This window comes from Asterias rubens, chromosome 7 (genome assembly GCF_902459465.1).
Source record: "Asterias rubens chromosome 7, eAstRub1.3, whole genome shotgun sequence".
In the NCBI taxonomy this organism is placed as follows: Eukaryota; Metazoa; Echinodermata; class Asteroidea; order Forcipulatida; family Asteriidae; genus Asterias; species Asterias rubens.
Window position 1 is genome coordinate 3,946,287 of NC_047068.1, and position 20,022 is coordinate 3,966,308.

The following is a 20,022-nucleotide window of genomic DNA, read 5'->3' on the forward strand; positions in this document are numbered from 1 at the left end:
CTTGTGCCGACTTGTGCCGATGCTTTACTCGAGGCACTTTCCTTTTTCATTTCATTTTATAAACATCACATTTAGTGGTCCACAGGCCATTATTTTACATCAGTAATTAGCAAAACAAATAGTCAAAACAGTCAAAGCATCACATCTACTTATTTATTTTACTTTAAATCTTCCAACAATAAAACATGTGACCTGGGAAGTACAAAAGTTTAAAACCTGTCATCAAAAAATGTGTCTTCCACTTGGGAAAGTACTGAGTATGCAGTGCTTTGCACACATCAGTGTATCGGAAAAACCAAATAATATTCTTTATTCCCAATCCACATCTGACTATCAGCATATTTCTGATCATTTTTCTGTCCAAGATAGGCAGTACCTTTCTTTGAACTGCCTCTAGCTACCAGGCAATCTTGGTGGTCTAGTTGGTAGTAGACATCTGCTCTATAACTGCTAAAGTTGTGTTTTGTTTAATCCCAACCGAGTAACATGTCTGTAATGAGTATACAGTGCTTCCACACATTGGTGTAAAAGTAAAACTAAATTTATTGTCAATTTATTAAATTTTCTTACTGTTCCTCAAGATCCTGAATGTGTCCTCCAAGTCTCTTCTTCTCTGTGCCCAAGTTCTGGGAGCGTTCTTCCTCCTCCTCAATACGACTCTCCATATCATGAAGAATCTCCTCTAACTCTTGCTTCTTGGAGGCCAGCTTGGATCTCATCTAAGATGGGACAGACATTAGTATTATTAGTTGTAGTTTTATTAGTATTTATTGGTTTATTCAAATCAGCTTACAGCCGCCTAACAGGCTGAATTACAATACAGATGAACGAGCAAGATAAAACACCCAAGTAATATGCCTGTGATTTTTTTTTCCCACAGAACTCTGGGAAAGTACTGAGTATACAGTGCTATTAACACACATCGATGTATACATGTATATGGGTAAAAATTTAAAATGAAAGATAAAACAAAAGAAGTTTTAAAGGGAGTTTAAAAAGGCCTAAGAATATAGCATAGACACTTAAAAACTGCAGAGCAAATTTACAAAATTCAAAATGCTGGTCAAACCTGACTGCGTAGACTTTTTAATTTAACACATTGGTTTGGCTGAAATTTTTTGTTGGTGATTCGCTGAGTTTTTTTTTATTACAGAACTCGGGAAATTACTGAGTATACAGTGCTCAATAGTCGTCGGCGTAGAAAAACAAAATGGTTCAAACTCCACGGGACCGCAAGATGACAAGCGCGCCATTCTGCACGCGCGTAGAATATGAAATACACGTTTGAGGTTTTTTTTATTGAACGCTCACACGATGCTGTTTGTTCAACTTACAAAATGGCCGCACAAACACACGCTGTGAGATAGCTGTTTTGTCAACTTAGAAAATGGCCGCCTGCTCGCATACCGGGGCGCGTATTATAGGCCAGTGCGCGCTCTAGTTCTTATATATAACTCTATGGTACTGACCTCTTCTGCCTCAGCGCTGAGCTCAGCCTCAGCCTGAAGCTGCTCAGCCAGGATACTCTTCTCCTCTAGTATCTGCTGGTACTTCCTCTCCATGTCAGAGTAGTCATCCTCATACTTGGTCAGCTTGTCCTTGACCTTACGCAGCTCGGTATCTTTTGCTTCCATCTCATCCTCTTGGCGAGTCACGTTCAGGAGGGGCTTCACCTGTTGGCAGAAAACATCATCGGATTATTAGAAAGAATAATAATAGTGGCTTCTTAGATAGTGCTCGTATCTGTTACACAGTGACGCTCAAGGTGTTTCAACTTTCAGTACTTTCCTGCAAGATATTGTTGGGCTATGTTTGAATTTTGAGCACTTGTTTGACACATGTTACAAAACATGGGACCAACAGCTTTACGTCAGGTTTAGTTACATGTAAACACTCAATTTGTATCATCTTTTGCATCTCTTTGGAACTCTTGTCTGGTGCACGTTTTCCTCCATCCTATAATCTTGTTTTAAAGAGAAATATCAATTCCTAACTAGCTCCAAGTTATTTTCATCTTAAATGTTTTCTTCTTGTAGCAGCTTTCAACCTTATTTAGAATTAAGTTGCATGACAAATTTATATGATACAAAAAAATGCAGGAAAAACTTGTCTCAAGATGATTGAAATTGCCCGATCAAAAACATAGAAGATAATGGTTCAATAGATTATTAATATTATTATTGTTGTTTTTGTGACCACTGTTCTTCCAACCAAGATTCAAGAGGGAGGATGTTACCTTTGTAAACAGACGCCACCAGGGCCAGTTACGGAGCTTGAGGTAGGCCAGACAGTTTCGCTGAATGATACGGATGGCACTCAGCTGTTGCATACGCTTCTGGTAGTATCTGCAAGCCAATCAAACAGAAGGGCAATCAAAGCACACATAGGGGTCAGAAATGGATAGTAAAATGAAAAATAAAGATTGCACGGCCACACAATTTTCAGGATAGGAAAGAGGACTACTGTGACCCATTGTGGGGTAAAAAAAATACTTGACAATTAATGTGTCTATTTGATCAAATTATCAGTAATAGAAAGGGTACATAAAAGGGTTAACATGGAATCTTGTCCAATCATGAAATAACCTTTAAATGCACTGGACACGTTTGGTTATTACTAGAAACATAGGAGAGCTGTTTATAGTATGAAATATTGTTGAAAACAACTCACTCTGAAGTAACGGTTGTTTTGAGAATTTTAATTTTTCATTAAAATATTTTATTGTGCAAAAAGATTTTTTTTTTCCCCTTCATTATTTTCTTGCAATTTCGATAACCAATTTAGTCCAATTTTTCACAGGTTTGTTATTTTATAACAATATGTTGAGATACATACACTATTGTGAGAATACTGGTCTTTATCAAGAGTGCCTTTAAATAGCATATTTGGCTGAATTTGTCTTTCTTTTTAATGACCAAAAGAATCCAACATAATTTTGCTTTGGATGATGGAAGGGTAGCCTTACCTTCTGGAGAGCATTCCTCTACAATGAGCTTGGAACTGGATGATGATATCAGTCAGTTTCAGATCTCTCTCCTCCTCAAGGTGAGCCAAGACACCAGCACGGAAGAAGATCTTACTCTGGCCGATGCGGAAGAGGTTGGGCTCCAGATCAAGAGCTTCGATCTGAGAGGAAAACACAATTTTTCTGAATTAAGAAAGCCCTTCTTTTTGAATTCGGCCAAAGGAAATTACCTTTGAGACGTACAATATGTTTGTGTTTCATAAATTAAAAACAGCAAAACCCTGAAGTATTTTCATATTAAAGAAATAAAGTTGGACCAATCCAGGCTTAGTAAGGTGACAGCAGGTACCAAGTGATCTTTATCCATAGCATCAACAAACCAACGCCACAGAATACAAGAAAACTGTTTGGCTACACTAAACTATTTCCCCCTCAGTTATGATTTTGTTAATCCTCACCATTTTCTGCACAGCCTTCTTGCCATCCATGAATCCCTTGGGAATCACATTAGGAGTCAGCAACTCGTAGCGTTGCTTGAACTCCATGAAGATGATACGATTGGGGAAGCCCTGTCGACAGATCCTGATGCCCTCCAGCACACCGTTGCATCTCAGCTGCTCCAGCACCAGCTGCGAGTCAATCTTGCCGGCCTTCTTCTCGTGATTGGGGATGATGCAACGCACAAAGTTGGGGTTGGTGTTGCGCAGCGTCACCATCAGCCTAGATAGCTGGTCTTTGTAGAGTTGGCCCACAGTGCGGAACATACCCTTGCGGGTTCGGGAGGAGCCAAACGGGGACTCGCCGCCAGCTGCGAGGGCGCTCATACTGACAATAGTAGCTGTGAATAAAAAACATTTTGTTATTGCCGTTTGATTCATTCATTCAAACCCACGCAATTGTAACATAGTGCCATACTGCAACCTCAGCCCAATTTCATAGAGCTGCTTAAAAGCAGAAAATATCGCCCAACAATTTTTTGCCAAGCAGAAATGAGCAGAATACCAGTCACAAATTGTACATGTAACATAGTATTTTGGCTGGTAATCTTATTCTGGTAGGTGTAATTTTGTTATGCTTAGCTACTTTTTGTGCTGAACCACCACAGTTTGGCAAACATCATTTGATTGTATCTACACCATGCAAAGTTTCAAATCCTACTTTTGATTATAGAAATTATTTTTCTCCTCCATTCTGGCCATCTCCACATAATATAAATCTGATTTTTGTTACAAATGTGTTTTCCTTGTTTTATTTCATTTAAATCTCAGTGAAATATTTTTCAAAGCGAGATTAATTCTGTAATAACAAACATAGGGTAAAATCTCAGCCTGATAACGCTGTTGGGAAAAGTAAAACAATAGTAGTGAGTATACCATTATAACTTGTTTTTCTTTTCTTTTTTTGTCCCCAATTATATTGACAAATAAACAATATGGAACCTTACCATCCTTCCAGATGTTGCAGGTGAAGGGATCGTTGGAATTCTGCAACAGAGCGACAACGTTATCGTTCAGTGGGTCCATGTTCTTCATCAGCCAATTACGACTGGAATAGTCCACCTTCCCTGCGTAGTGAAGGACTGCAAAGTCGCTGTCATCACGGAAGTCTGGTTTCTTGAATTTGGATTGTGCAGAGTGGGTCTTGCAGAGTTTCTCAGTGAAGGTTTTGTCAGTGGCTTTAGGGAACCAGCATTCTTCATCAAGAAGGGCCAGGATACCCATTGGCTGGTAATAAATAAATAAAACACTCATTGAGAAAATTTAAAAAAGAAATTCTTTTTCTGTAATGAGGTTTCAAGATTGTGAACATTCCTGGGGGGAAAAAAAGACTTATGGGTCTGGGTTCCTCCTTATTTGTTAGACTTGGGCATTACAATTCAGGAGGTTAACAGACTCTATGCATCATCAGATATACACAACTACAGATTCAGACACAATTTGGACCATTTATTTCTCTCCTTGGCGATTGCTACTTTTTTACCAGAAGATTTTGAAAAAAAGCTGCACATCTCCATGTGAAAAGAATGTAGGTGAAAGATGACTATGGACAAGGGTTGACACAAGCTCAAGGCAGATTTCTGGAGTAATTCACAAGTGTGAAATCAGATGTTCAGGCTCCATGTCATGTCTCAGTGTTGTTAAAGTGAGATGACTTTTCCAGTCTTACCTTCTCAATGAGGTCAATGCAAGGCTGGAGGTCAAGACCGAAGTCAATGAACTTCCACTCGATCCCTTCTCTCTGGTACTCTTCCTGTAAAACACAAAGAACAACAACAACATGAGTCAATCAATAGACCGTTTCGTGATGGGGCATGCCTACGCATTCAAACCGAGGACATAAACAAAAGGGATCCAGGAAAAAGTCACACCGAGAATGTCCTCGGTTGGATTTTGTGTGCAAAACCAATGGGGACGTTTAAATCAAGAACTATGCCCAAACAATGGGAGAACGAAGAGAAGTCCTTGGTTGACACCATAAACACAGCTGTGTGTGTGTGTACGGGTGCCAAACCGGAACGCTGCGTGCTTCATTGATGTACGCGTTTCGATGCGCATACGGCCTGCCCTACAATTTGGGCCTGGGTCTTGTGATGCCATCTGCAAGAGGTATATATATACCTAAATCTAACAAAAGTTAACTACTGAGTATACAGTGCCAACACACATCGATGTATATGGGTAAAAACCAAAATGAGTCCCGGATGCAAATTTAACATCTTTAAAACTAAATACAAGATAATCAGCAGAAATGTCAAGTTCAGCAGCATTGCTTTTGGGAGAAGTAACCATCCAAGTTATTGTTTCTTACCTGTTCCATGATGAACATAGTGTGATTGAAGAGTTGCTGTAGCTTCTCATTGGTGTAGTTAATACACAGCTGTTCAAAGGAGTTCATCTAGAATATAATGTAGAGATACAAAGAACAATAGATAGTTAGAATGACAATAATAATAATAATATCAAAGTCTCATATAGCGCATGTATCAGGCCTTCATTTTAATAAATCCGAGGAGAGCTGTAAATCGCTCTCCTTAATTCAAGAAAATGAATTAAGGAGAGCGTTTTGCTCTCGCTAACAAAACCCAAGTTTAATGAACACGTACTCAAGAAAATGAACACAAAGTTCACCAGTTGTTTAACTTTTTCTTACTCAATTTAATGAGTTTACTTTAATCATGAAACAACTTTTTTGCAATCAAAATGAATGTTTCGATACATTAAATAGACCCCACCACAATTATGTATATCCCCCAGGCACCCCCCCCCCTAAAAATAAAAAGTTTGGTTATCCGCTGTTAATGTTGCCACCCTTTGAGAAAAAAAAGAATAGGCCTAAGTAAAAATATGGCAGAGAATGAAATTGTCTGAACTTTTATAGTAATTATCTTTTGTGAATTTGCCTAAAGATAACAGAAAAACTGTCCAAAAAAAAGTGTGTCCGCTATTTTTCAATTAATTTGTTATTTCTTGGGGCTTGTTTAATACTGTAGTTGTCTGTAGCTCTCTCCAGAGCAAAGAAACATTCTTGTCTGTGGCTGTGCACATCGGCACCGTAGTGTGTACATGTACGTCAGCGTAATCCGTATTGGTATTATGAAGCGGTGTGGGGAACCACCGACTGCTGCCGATCGTCGATCGCGCCACAAAACGACCGCGACTGATTAGCCTGCCTTGGCACGGCCAGCTTCACATACATGTACTGCACACAGGGCCGACCACGGACCATACTTTTGTACACTTGTACTGGACATGCAGTACATAATTATTATACACAGTGCAAACTTATCCATATGCATGAGCTACAACACCATGTGTGCTTGTGATTGGTCTGGAATAATATCTGCATACAATGGGTAGTACAGGGATCTTCCATATGCATCAGTGCGCGATATGTGACTTGTGATTGGACCGGCGTTGCAAGCGCCAAGAATGAAGGACGCGCGCTGGCAGTAGTTGTTGCAATGTCGCTATTTAAAATGTACGAGGGGTTTGAGGGCTGGGCTCGAGAGCTGGGCGGGCGGGACTTCAATTGGAGCCAAAAATATCCTTTGGGTTGGGGGGGGGGGGGGCATACAATTACTTGCGGGTGCGTTCGATTAGCTTTCCCGGGTCGACCCAGGTCTGACCATCCCCAGTGCGTTCGATTAGCTTTGACGTCAAAGCTGTGTGGGCCCGAGTGAGACCCAAGTTCATGACGTCACGGCGAAAACTTTCTCAATGGCCACCATTTTGTGTGTAATTCAGAGGGACATTTTTTATGAAGTTTGACACACATTTTCGCCATTAAAACAGCGTTTTTGTGAGCAACAAGTATTTATTATTCGAAGCAGTGTACCCTTTTAGTTTTATCACTGTGGGGTTGTTAAAGTGTTTAAAGTTGCAGGTATATCTTGAGAATAATTATTTGACGATGTTTTCATGAATCCACGAAAAGTAACGGACGAAATGCACAAAATGGGAGTAGTTCCGGTCGGCTGTCCCTTGGCGTTCTATCTAGCTCATGTCTTGGGCTTGTCCCCCAAATTCTTTTGTCCTGCTTGATTTTGTCGATATATGTCCGACAAACCTTACACCAAATTTTGGTTACCATGACACGGTCATTTATTGGTGCCGTCTCGTAACCATAACTTTCCAAATTCCACCTCAAGAATGTTGATAATTGAACACTTGACAGCTTGATGTCATAATCCAGCATAAGCAAACAAAATTTTCACGTCGAGCAGCATGGGGCTCTTAATTTACTGTGCATGATCCCAATTCCTTTCAATTGTTTTTACTCCAAAATGCGTTTGTCCAGCCAGGTGGCCGGAGATTCCCCCCCCCCCCCCCCCCCCCCCTTTACGGCATACTTTTATCATGACAAAATACTTAACCAATCACGAGCGTGTATTTGCGGTACCACACTTTAGTGTAAGAGCCTGTCCACGTACCAGTGTGGAATTCTATAGGCCCCACACAGATACGTCTGTGTGACCGGCTGCGGTAAACATCAAGCACGTGCGCGCAAAACACAACCAGTGTGAAATCGCTCACATTCGTCTGTTTGACCGGCTGCGGTAAACATCAAGCACGCACGCACGCAAACACAGTCAAAGCAGACTATAATAGGACTCGTTTGCCACTGCCAACTCGCAACATTCAAGTGGCAGCAGGCTTATAAACTCCGAGATTCAAGCGGCTTATTTTAATCAACAATTAGGGTATTGAAAAAACATGCTCTTGTTAAATTTGTAAGGAGCGCTTTTTTTTGCTCTCCTTGGAAAACATTAAGGAGCGCGGAGGAGCGCGAGCGCGATCGCGCTCCTTTAAAATTATGGTCTGATGTATCTACCAAACAAGGTACTCAAGGCGTCGAGTATATATGATTTTTCGGAAAGATAGGTTATTGCATGCAGTGATGAATTTTGAGACCCAATTATTCAGCACCTTATAAGGGTTTACAAGGTGCTACGACGTATACAGCGTGCATTTTTAACACTCTTGTTTCCGTTCTCACTATCGAGGCCTGTGTGACCGGGCCTTAACAAAGGGGTTTGTCAAACGAACCTTGAAGATCTCAAAACCGGCAATATCCAGGATTCCAATGAAGGAGGCCCCCGTGCGGGTTGTACGGTCCAAGGATTTGTTGATCCGGCTCACGATCCATTTGAAGAGGCGCTCATAGATTGCTTTGGACAGCGCCTGGGTGGCAAACTCGACCTAGACAAAATAAAGAGTTGAAAGATGTGATTAAAAGTTGTAAAGGGTTGGATTTCGCAAAGAGTTAAGACTCGTCTTATCTCGATTTAGGACAAGTTACTCATCCTAACTTAGAACTAGCCTTAAGTTTTTTAAAACATCCTAACTAGACTAGTCCTAACTCTTTGCGAAATGGACCCCTAAACATACAAGGTAGACCCTAACAATATACCAGTAGATTACTAATAAGTTAGAATCATAGAACCCCTGCAGTTGGAGCTTCCACAGAGCTTCTTGAAACAGTATCCTCAGCAACTAAGAAGTACATCAAAAAGAACACGCCTTTATCTTAAATTTTGTTTTAAACTCCGTGCAGAGTTTATTTTTTCCACCCACCTGTTCAACTGTCTGAGCTTTGTGGACAAAGTCTCGCCCAACCTTGAGTCTGGGTTTGAGCAACGCTTTGGTCATGTCTGTCACGTTCAGGCCGAGTAGGCGGCACAGCTTCTGGGCAACTAGGGTCAAAATTAGGAGCAAAAAGAGGAGTAAAAATCAAATGTTTAAACTGCAAATACAAGAAGATAAACAAGGATTTAATAGATGTATATTTGCATCGGAGATAAAGAATATTAATTTTGGTTTAAACCTTACACTGATGTACACAGTATTTTTCCGAGATCTATGAACAAAATCACACGCATAAAAATTACTCGGGTGGGATTAGACCAATTCCACCCGAGAAATATGCCTGTGATTTTGTTTCCTTCACAGAACTCAGGAAAGTACTGAGTATACAGTGCTCACAAACACTGGTGTAAGGTTAAAACTAAATTTAATAAATAAAGGTGCTTCAATTCAAGCATATTTTGCTCTTAGAAATAAGTAGGACATATCTTTTAAGGGTTGACCTACATGTGCATTATGGAATAGGCTTGTCAGCCAATTTAACAATAATTTCTGAAATGAGACTTGAATAGGAATAATATCATGCTTTAAGAGATATTAAATTTGCATCGGGGATAAAGAATATTATTATTATTATTATTATTATTATTATTATTTTTTTTTTTTTTTACCCATACACTGATGTGTGTTAGCACTGTATACTCAGTACTTCTCAGAGTCCTGTGAAAAAATATCCCAGGCATGTTACTCGGGTGGGATTCAAACCCTCGACCCTTGCGATTCTAGAGCAGTGTCTTACCAACTAGACTACCGAGGTGTCCCGGTAGCTAGAGGCAGTTTGGCAGGTAGCTAGAGGCAATGTCATGCTTGTTAAATGTACTTCTTTCATGACGTAATTGTGTCCATTTGACTTTGAAACAGTTGGTGATTCAGATATAAAGTAGGTAGTTATATTGCTGCATCAATAGTTTAGTCAACGGATCATCTTGGGTTTAGTATCTTATAATTCATATAATCCCTTGGCAAATTGACACAGGAGATTATTGTTAATCCCCTGGGAACATTCACACATTGATCATCCTCTAATCTCTGACGTTCCAAGAATAGTTCAAAACCTGAATATACCAATGATAATAAAACCACATTTATTGTGTAAGTTTCATAAAATGTTCAAAAGCGCATAAGTCAACACGATGGAGTAAAAAGGGCAAAGAGTGAAAAACTAAAATGTTACACTATACAGAAAAACAATTAGCCAAAACCTTGCTGTTTGTTTGGCATTTTACCTAAAAAGTAACCTGTTATTGGAATGCAGAGAATAGTTAGAATGGTCTTTAAAGGCAGAGGTCATCAAAGTTGTAAGTAAAGGAAAAAACACCCTTGTTGCACAAACTTGTGCATTCAGATGCATAATAAAAGGGTTCAGGCCGGAAGTCTTTGAATATTTGAGTGAGAAATTACCTCTTCGTCAAAAACTACGGTACTCCAGAGGGAGCCGTTTCTCATAATGTGTTATACTACAAACAGCTCTCCATTGCTCGTTACCAAGTAAGTTTTTATGCTAACAATTATTTTGAGTAAATACAAATAGTGTCCAGTGCCTTTAACATTCAACAATGATGCACAGCCTTGAAAACATGACAAGCTCCGAAGGACAGGCTCTGAAGGGGTACACTCTTTAAAACCAACTAATAATCCCAAACAACTTTGGGATCTTTGACCTCCGGTGGCCGTTATCCAATAAATAAATGACATACCTGTGGTCTCTGGGAGGATGGCTTGGTCATTATTTCGCTCTGATTTGAAGGTCAAGTTGCCAAACAGCAGCACAGCAGAGACAACCTTGAGTACAGCTGGAGAGAAGAAACAAAAACACGTCAAATATAAAGAGACATCAGACTATGGGGTGTTCTACTCTGATAAAGAACAGTCTACAGGTCTACAAATGTATACTTGATGGTCAGATCTGTCAAGCATTTGTAATTATGAACATTTTTGAGCCGAAAACACTACACAGATCCAGCAAGTTGATACAGTTGACTCTTGTTATAACAAGGTCGTTGGGACTTGCCAAATTACATCTTTATAACAGGAATGTAAAGTAGGATTTGAAACTTTGCATGGTGGAAATACATGATATGGAAAGGTTTGTGGTAACACCATGCAATGAACATCTCTAAATGAGTTGGGGTGGTTCTGAAAAGAACCGTTGGTTTCAACTCAACCCAACCCAACTCATTTAGAGATAGTCATTACATGTTGTTACCACAAACCTTTCGGTAACAGGAATGGTGTTATAAGAGGACAGCAAAACAAAGAAACACAAAGCAGATATGAGATTAAGAACTTCTAGAATGTAGTCTTTATAGACAATGTGACCTGTGACATCACATGTTTACAAAAGAGCCACCAAGCCTGGACTTCCTGCAGGCATGATTTGTACACAGCATAATGGAAGAAAACATAACATCTTATATTTTATGGAGATTGCACTGTCTAATAGATTGTGATTATGATGAAAGGGGGCACATCTCAAAACTTTCACTTTCTTTTTTTTTTAAATTAAAAAATTCTGGGCGTATGGTGATGGTTATGTAGAAACGAATGGTTAAAGGGAAGGTACACGTTTGGTAATTGTCAAAGACCAGTCTTCTCACTTGGTGAATCCCAACATAAGCATAAAATAATAAGCCTGTGAAATTTTGAGCTAAATTGGTCATCGAAGTTGCGAGAAAATGATGAGAGAAAAAACACCCTTGTTGCACGAATTTGTGTGCTTTCAGATACGAATAAAAGATTTCTAGCTAGAAGTCTAAAAGACTTCTAGCTAGAAGTCTTTTATTATTTTAGTGAGAAATTACCTCTTTCTCAAACTCTATGCTACTTCAGAGGGAGCTGTTTCTCACAATGTTTTATACTATCAACAGCTCTCCAATGTTCGTTATCAAGTCAGTTTTTAACTTAAGTTAATATTTGTTTTGAGTAATTATCAAACGTGTACCCTCCCTTTAACAGAGAGGTATTGGATAATGGTCTATTGATATGCTGACTTACACATAAAGTCATCTTGCATGCTCATGATTTCCATGGCTTCCCATGTAGCGTCAAACTCATCCAAGTCGCTGACGTTGGTGACTGGGACATGGCCGTTGGTCAGGAAGGTGTAGTTGTTGATGTCATCCAACAGAAGCTCCTCTGCAAGAATACAAATTAAATAAAAATATTAACAAAAGTGCTGACGGTAGACCTTGATTCAATGACGTCACAGATCACTACCAGGCTTGGGATCTTGCCACATGAGTGATAATATATACCAGGTTCATATTTAATGTTAACACTCATCAATCATTACCATCAATTTTGTCAGCTGTTGGTTATTTAAGCAGGCTGTTTCATCTCCACATTGAAATGTTTACTTTCCAAAATGCACCCCCCCCCCCCACCCCAAACGAAAAAATAAAATAAATGAATGAATTAATAATGAAACTAAACCAAACTTAACTTTTAAAAAAATAAACAAACAGCTACAAAATAAATAGATAAAATAAAATAATAAAAATTAAATAGTAGTGAATAACTCAGGGATGTCCTGCTGTTGAGGGGGAAAAAATGAACTCTGAGCTCAAAGCATGAAAGCATGCGAGCTCAAAAATTTGGAAGCATGAAGCCCTACTCTGTAATCTGGGCCGTTATTGTATGGCTATAGCTCCATTTCTTTTAGAATTTGATGCTAAAAAGAAAAATATGAATTTTTTTTAAAGAGCCAAAAAACCCTGGAATTCCGTTTTAAAACGGAGGCATCCATTCCCTGATGTTAAACTAACCATCAATTTTGTTGTGCTTAGCTTTATGATATTAGCCCATATCATTGAAGGTATTTTGACTGAAAAATGGCAGTCAATTAGAATACTGTAGCCCCAAGTGGCATCAGTGCAAGGGGTCATTCAGGAGGGTATGCAACAAGTGAGCGTAATTCTTAGTACAGTTGGTTTTCTGAGCATGCTAGAAATCATTATTTTGAAAACCTTTAATCTTCACTTCTAATTTCCACCGTTTGGAATTCCAAGAAATTTTGTTTTTTTTACACTAGGGAGATTTTGATATCATGATTCTTTCCTTTCATCATAACCCACTTCGACTAACAATAACATCATCAGGTTAAATTTGTTACAGCCAATCTTTATCCACGTTTAACTTCATAGTGACTTTATGGATGAACAATCACTGTCTACACAACTACTGTTTGAATAACTAGCCGATATCTCTCTATGATATAACAGTGATAGCTTTTTGGGGTTACTACGATATCGCCTCGCCTCTAAACACTATAGCATAGAGGGAGCCAAGCAACACGGCTCATCTATCACATTCCTATTGGCAGCTAAGCCTCGGTAGACAAACAAACACCGTGGGCAATGGAATGATTAGACAAACACAGGGCGCCAGTCACACGACCTATGACCCTTTGGCTATCCAGGGTCCGATTAAGAAGAAAATCAAATAACTGGACTTGAATGAGATCGGGGTTAATCCCATGGGGCAAAGAAAATCTCTCATGTCCCCCCCTCCCCTCCCCCCACAAGGAACTTTTTCCAATAAGTCAACGATACAGGTCGGTACAACTTTTGTGATAAGAAGGTTGTTTAAAGGGATCATAACAGTTTGAAAGTAAACATGAACTTAGTAAAACGATTAGGTACAAAACCACTTCTGAGGTAAAACATTTCAATCTTAAAGAACACATCTTTGAAGACACTGGACACCTTTGGTAATTGTCAAAGACCAGTCTTCTCACTTGGTGTATCTCAACATATGCATAAAATAACAAACCTGTGAAAATTTGAGCTCAATTGGTCTTCGAAGTTGCAAGATTATATGAAAGAAAAAACACCCTTGTCACACGAAGTTGTGTGCTTTCAGATGCTTGATTTAGATACCGCAAAATCTAATTCTGAGGTCTCAAAATCAAATTCAAAGAAAATTACCTCATTCTCAAAAACTTCTTTACTTCAGAGGGAGCCAATCTCACAATGTTTTATATTATCAATAGCTCTCCATTACTCGTTACCAAGTAAGTTTTTAAGCTAAAAATTATTTTGAGTAATTACCAATAGTGTCAACTGAAATAGATAACTCACTTTTCTGTTCGTTGCTGGCGCCGGCAAACATCTGATAGAAGATGTGGAAAGCCCGCTCTGTGGGCGCCTGGCGGGTAACACGTGCCTTCTCCAGAAGATCTTACACAGAAAGTCAAGGAGTCATATTCTTGTCTAGAGAGAGAGGGATGTGAATTCAGGCTTTGATTGGGTTTGGGGTTTGGTTTTTCCCCCTCAGCAAATGCTGTCAAGTTGAAACTGACTACACTTTTGATTACGCTTTATATGTTTTCATCTGTTGTTCATGTTGTTTCGTATAATGTATTGATACAAATTCTTACACACATTGTATTGTATTGCCATTGGTGATACTATTATATTGAGAGTTTGGCCAAAGCAATCCTTGGCAAAATTGCATTTGTTTGCCTTTTGTTTATTCTTTGCTTTTTGTTATTTTGTGTGTACAGCGCTGTGGTACTTTCCCCTGTTAGTTAGAGCACTTTATAAATACCTTGTATCATTAGTACTATTATTATTTAAATAAACTGCATTTCATATTTATTTCGATTTGTTTACTGTACAGTAATGGCACAATGGTACAAGGGTTTGCTCATCTGGAGGTTGCCAACGAACCATTTGACACAGCAGCTGTGTCCATCTTGATTTTACGCCATTCCAACTCATTGTAACCAAACTGAGGCTGGACGAAACAATAGTCTAGTGCCATTCTTGCGCAATGAATATTAGCATTCATTACTTATATGGAAACAGGGAACATGACCAAGATGGTGACAGCATGATAAAGGGTCAATAGTTTGAGGAATTGTGACTACCAAGCCATTGTACCAGATATTATTAAAATCTAACTTGCAAGTGGCTTATTGTGATGACCAATTTTATAAAAGGATACATGTTTCGATGCTTGCTCCAGAGATGTAACCCGATGTGTCAAAGTTGATGCGGATAAATTTCCCCTGAAGAAAGAAGAAAACATGGCAAGTCACAAACCAGTTCATTTGCATACGTATAACAACTTCTGAAGCTTTCAAGCAGAACATACTGCTTAGCATAGTTCTTGCTAAGCAAAAAAATGAGCAGGGTACCAGTTGCAGCAATGACAACTAGACAGAATTCTGGCTCGCTAAGCAATAACTAGCAGGAAACCAGTACATGTGGAAGGGTGTTTTGGCTGGTAACCTTCTTACAGACAATATTAAAAGGACATTATGGACATATTGTCCTTTTAATATTTGTCTGTTTCTTAAATTGTGGCATCAGGAGATAAACTCGATAGTAATTTAGTTTACTTTTTTTTTAATCCATCAGCGGTGCTACTTTTTTTTCTCCCTCCTCTAATGTGTGTACGATGTTTATGGGTTTTTTGTTTTTTTCTTTTCTTTTCTTTTTTCTTCATTTTTTTTTTTTTTTTGTACTTTGCATTTTTACATGTGAAATTCATAAGTGAAATGAAATCAAACAGCTGTGTGAAACTGAACCCTGCTGATGATCACCGAATAATTTGCATGCAGTGTCATGACATCATATCCTTACAGTCTATGGCTTCTACACATAAATTCAGCCAGGCTTTCTTTGATACCCTTTTTACTCACTGCCCAGTTTGAGCCTGTAGAGTAGTGCGGGAAAAAAACATATAATGGCACGTTCTTCACGATAGAAATCAACACTGCCAAATGGTTTGGCGACACAGTCGGACGTAATCTGATTTTAATGAGCCATACTTACAAATCTAGATGAGTTGTCATTCTTGACGGTCTTGGCGTTTCCGAATGACTCTAGAATAGGGTTAGCTTGCAGCAGTTGGGCTTCCAGTTCTCCCTGTTTACAATTGTGGAGCAAAGTTTTGAAAAATGAGATGTTAAAGGATGTTTTTAAAATTCTCTTTTTTCCCCACCTAACCATGAAGTGGTTTTTTATGAGAGTGTATTTAATTTGCTTTTCCCAAATGAACTAGACATGAGATTCATGTTCATGCTTACTTTCACATTATATAGTGACACAAACAAATTGATTACAAACAAACCTAGACCCAATTTCATAGAGCTGCTTAGCAGCTAATTTTGTGCTTACTGTCAATTTTCATTTCATAGCGCTGCTAACCGTAAGCACATAAAAAGGCGTGCTAACCTTTTGGTGCTTACAGCACAAAAATAAATGACGTAACACTAACAATACAAATCCACGGTGAACACGCAATATGGCCACCTAATTTTTCTTCCAACCTGTAAAACGCTTGCACAGTAAGCACGAACAAATTTTGCTTACCGCTATGGTGAGCTTTTGGCCAATAGAACAATGTGCCGTACGGACGCCCTAAGCCCAGTATTCTACAGGAAGCAGAGCTATCAAATTGGACCTAAGCAGTTTTTCGTGCTTACTGCAGCAGAAAAAATTGCCAAGGTGTAAGCGTATTTCACGGGTTAGCAAGACAATTAGGCGGCCATCTTGCAAGGTCACCATAACTTTGATATTGTTACTGCATTCATTTTCATACACTAAGCACCGAAAGCTTAGCAAGCCTGTCATTGTGTGCTTATGGTACATGTAAGCAGCGCTATGAAATAGAAATTGTGCAGTAAGCAAACAATCTGTTAAGCAGCGCTATGAAATTGGGCCCCTGATGCAGTTCTTATAACCCACTAAAGTGTTCAACACTGTCATAAATAAATACCAAAAACATACACAGTAATATACAGAGGGAGTGAGAAATGTCAATAATGCCATTTGGTGAATGAAGATGTAGGCCCTAATGACTTGACCGACCAGTGCATAATATGTGGTGGTGGAATGACCCTCAAAAATGATTTACAATGCTGGTATGCATTTAAATGTTTAGCAGACTGGTGTCTCTCTCAGACTAAACAAACATGTCTGACAAGGTAACATGGTGGGTAATTCCAGTGTGAATGGACAGTCACAAGACCTGTGTTGTTTGGACAGGCCAAAGAACATAACATCTTCTTGTTTGGCTTGACAAATCAGGAGAACAAAACTAATCTCAACAAAAACCTTGTAAATTTTAAAGAAATTGTATCTTTCCTTTTTCAGCATTCAGAAATTCCTGGGGTACTTTTTTTTTTTAAAGGCGGAAAAGTTTCACTCCTTAATTGAAAATTAATATGTCCATTGCTTCCAGGGAGAAACTAAATATATGACACATTGGTGTCAACAAGAACGTATACAAATAATAAAGATTGAATAAATGTACATGTACAGAACTGGCAAATTGGCGGCCACAAAAGGTACACATAAACAATGCAAGGACATATGAACACATGATGTTGGCAATACAGAAGCAAGCACAACACTAAACATTACACCCGACATTGGCCATGCAAGCTTACAAACACAAATAGCAACTGTCACAAAGATAAATCACAAATAAAGATAGATTTAAATCCATCAGATAGCATAGATTTTTACATTTTTATGTACCTTTTTTGTGAAGATGAGTTTTGCTTTTGTTTTGTGAGCAGTAAACCTTTAAGTTACTGTCCCTTAAAAGCGACGACTGGAAGAACTTTTTATGAAACAATCAGACAAATTGCTTTCTGGCATTCCCACCTTCCCTGTAATCTGTTTATTTGATCTCAACCTAATCTACTTATGATTCTCGATATGTTTCGTCACGAGAGACAGATAGAGAAGAAACCGGTTTCCTCTAACACCTCCAGCTACAACGATCTAGTCAAAAGATTTCTTATCCTATAGTTCAGCTGATCAAGAAAGAGTGGGAGGAGTGTTTTTTCTAACACCTTCAAACCGAAGGTACTGCTTCATCCCCTATAGCCAAAAGGTCCCGGTGATGAGATTAAAAATAAGATTCAACTTCGGATTTCAATTATGAATTGGTTTGAGTTCCTCATCTTTGAAAAAATATTCAACTTAAGAACAGTTACCTTTGTAACTTCACGGGTGCAATTGCCTCCGCGCCCCTGATCATTGCCTGTGTGCCCATTGAATCAGTCCAGTAGAATTTTAAATTTCCCCGATAAAGGTGCCCTTTACTAAGAGAAAACTGCCTTGCCCTGTCAACTACATCCTACTTATTGAACCAGCAATAGTTCTTACAAATGCTAGACACTACACAAATAATGACAACCATAGACAGCAAGAATAAATGAACACATCCTTTTTAACAATGACATGGTAAAACATTAGCATACAAATACTTCACTGTACAAATGTACAACAATTCACGGAACATGAACATATTTATTTGTCTCCATGTGCGTAAACAACAATTCAACCTAAAAACTTGAAAGCAAACTCAAAGCTCTTTTAAAAAAGTTAGCAAAGTAAACAGATACAAAAATGTGTCGTGTTTTTCAAAGAGACAAGAATTGACAAAACTTCAAATACGTGTGGCTGCCAAGTTGGCGCCCAATGTACCCTTACCCTCAGTACAGTGACATGACCCTTAACCTCAGTTCAGTGACCTCACCTGACCCCACACAATGTACATCTACATGTCATTGCTTGAGGCTTGTGTGGCATGGATTGGTAATTCTTACATTCAAAATCAGCGTCACTGATTTGATATATTTGCATGAAACATGTCGTATAAGAAACATTTCCCACAGTACTTAGCAGCCATGCATTCAGACCAAAATGATCAAAAAATCATCACAAAAACTCAAAACCTTTTAAAGGAAAAGCAACACCACACTGAGGAAGTTTAAACATCAATTCAAAGGCAAAAGGTTGAAAGAACATCATCAGTGATGTATGGTTGGAAATGATGAGTGAATCAAGGAACCTAGGCCCAGTTTCAACAAACCTGTAAGCACAAAAACTTTCTAAGCACAGATAAGTATTGCTAAACAGAAACAGGTAACCAGCCCAAACAACATTAATATTACGTTGTTGTGACCGGTGCCCCACTCAATTTTTTGCTTAGCAAAAAAAGAAATTTGCCACGCAGTGTTTTGTGCAAGCAGGTTTATGAAATTGGGCCCTGAAACTGAAGGAGTTGTGTGTAAATGAAAACCTCCAAAGACAACCTCTCTTAGTTGAGGGTTAAGTGGAAAAATGGGGTTTTAATTTGATACCCAAAAAGGTGTCCTTGATGAAAGACAGGAATGTTTCTAAAATTCTATGGTCCTTTACGAAACCTTGGCTTTGGCTTTAGATTCAGCTCAGGCCAGCTTGGTCCAGCGGTTATTTTGACAATGGGGCATGCTTTGCGTATACGCGCTCAGGGCTTCAGACCAGAGGACGGAGTCTGAACCCGAATCCAAAGCCGAAGCCGTGGATTCGTTAAGGGCCTATGCCTCCTGCCCCAACCATACACCAGAGAGGGTAGAATCTGTTATTAGTGTGCAAAAAGAACATAACATAAAAGACAGAAAACAATGGTCTACAATGGGTACTTACGACAACATGTTTGGCGAGACTATCAAAGCTCTGTTGACGCAGTAGGTGTGAGGGGGAGTTTGATGGGTGGGGGTTTAGGGAAGTGGGTAAAGGGGGGGTTAATGATTCAATAAGGGTGGGTAAGGTGGAAAGAGACATGAAGAGGGTTAGATACAGCGAGTACTACAATCTGTGACCAGGCGTTACCTCGGGAGGTTAATGGTAGTACCCCAGGAGGGTTATTGTTCCCCTTCTAATGGTGAGGATTACCTCAAACATTGTGGGTTCAATGTACCTCTAGGGTAGGCTCTGGAGGATAACACCTCGAGAGGTTAATGGTAGTACCCCATGAGGGTTATGGTTCCCCTTATAATGGTGAGGGCTACCTAAAACATTGTGGGTTTAATGTACCACTGAGGGTAGCCTCTGGAGGATAACACCTCGAGAGGTTAATGGTAGTACCCCATGAGGGTTATGGTTCCCCTTATAATTGGTGAGGGTTACC

The 20,022-nt window shown here is 39.1% G+C and overlaps 1 protein-coding gene across 4 annotated transcripts in view; it reads right to left on the reverse strand.

Moving 5' to 3' along the window:
- LOC117292299 (myosin-10-like) overlaps positions 1-20,022 on the reverse strand; it is a 76,295-nt gene that overhangs the window by 21,465 nt on the left and 34,808 nt on the right. For 3 of the 4 annotated variants that reach the window (XM_033774308.1, XM_033774306.1, XM_033774307.1), the window contains 16 exons: positions 19,539-19,568; positions 15,888-15,980; positions 15,055-15,118; positions 14,187-14,285; positions 12,103-12,243; positions 10,806-10,901; positions 9,040-9,158; positions 8,512-8,664; positions 5,774-5,860; positions 5,132-5,215; positions 4,410-4,689; positions 3,424-3,803; positions 2,966-3,126; positions 2,237-2,345; positions 1,470-1,673; positions 571-719 (listed from right to left, as the gene is read on the reverse strand). In XM_033774308.1, the coding sequence (XP_033630199.1) occupies positions 571-719; positions 1,470-1,673; positions 2,237-2,345; positions 2,966-3,126; positions 3,424-3,803; positions 4,410-4,689; positions 5,132-5,215; positions 5,774-5,860; positions 8,512-8,664; positions 9,040-9,158; positions 10,806-10,901; positions 12,103-12,243; positions 14,187-14,285; positions 15,055-15,118; positions 15,888-15,980; positions 19,539-19,568 (2,249 nt within the window). The remainder of the gene's footprint in view (positions 1-570; positions 720-1,469; positions 1,674-2,236; positions 2,346-2,965; positions 3,127-3,423; positions 3,804-4,409; positions 4,690-5,131; positions 5,216-5,773; positions 5,861-8,511; positions 8,665-9,039; positions 9,159-10,805; positions 10,902-12,102; positions 12,244-14,186; positions 14,286-15,054; positions 15,119-15,887; positions 15,981-19,538; positions 19,569-20,022) is intronic. The other variant, XM_033774309.1, reaches the window with a different exon arrangement.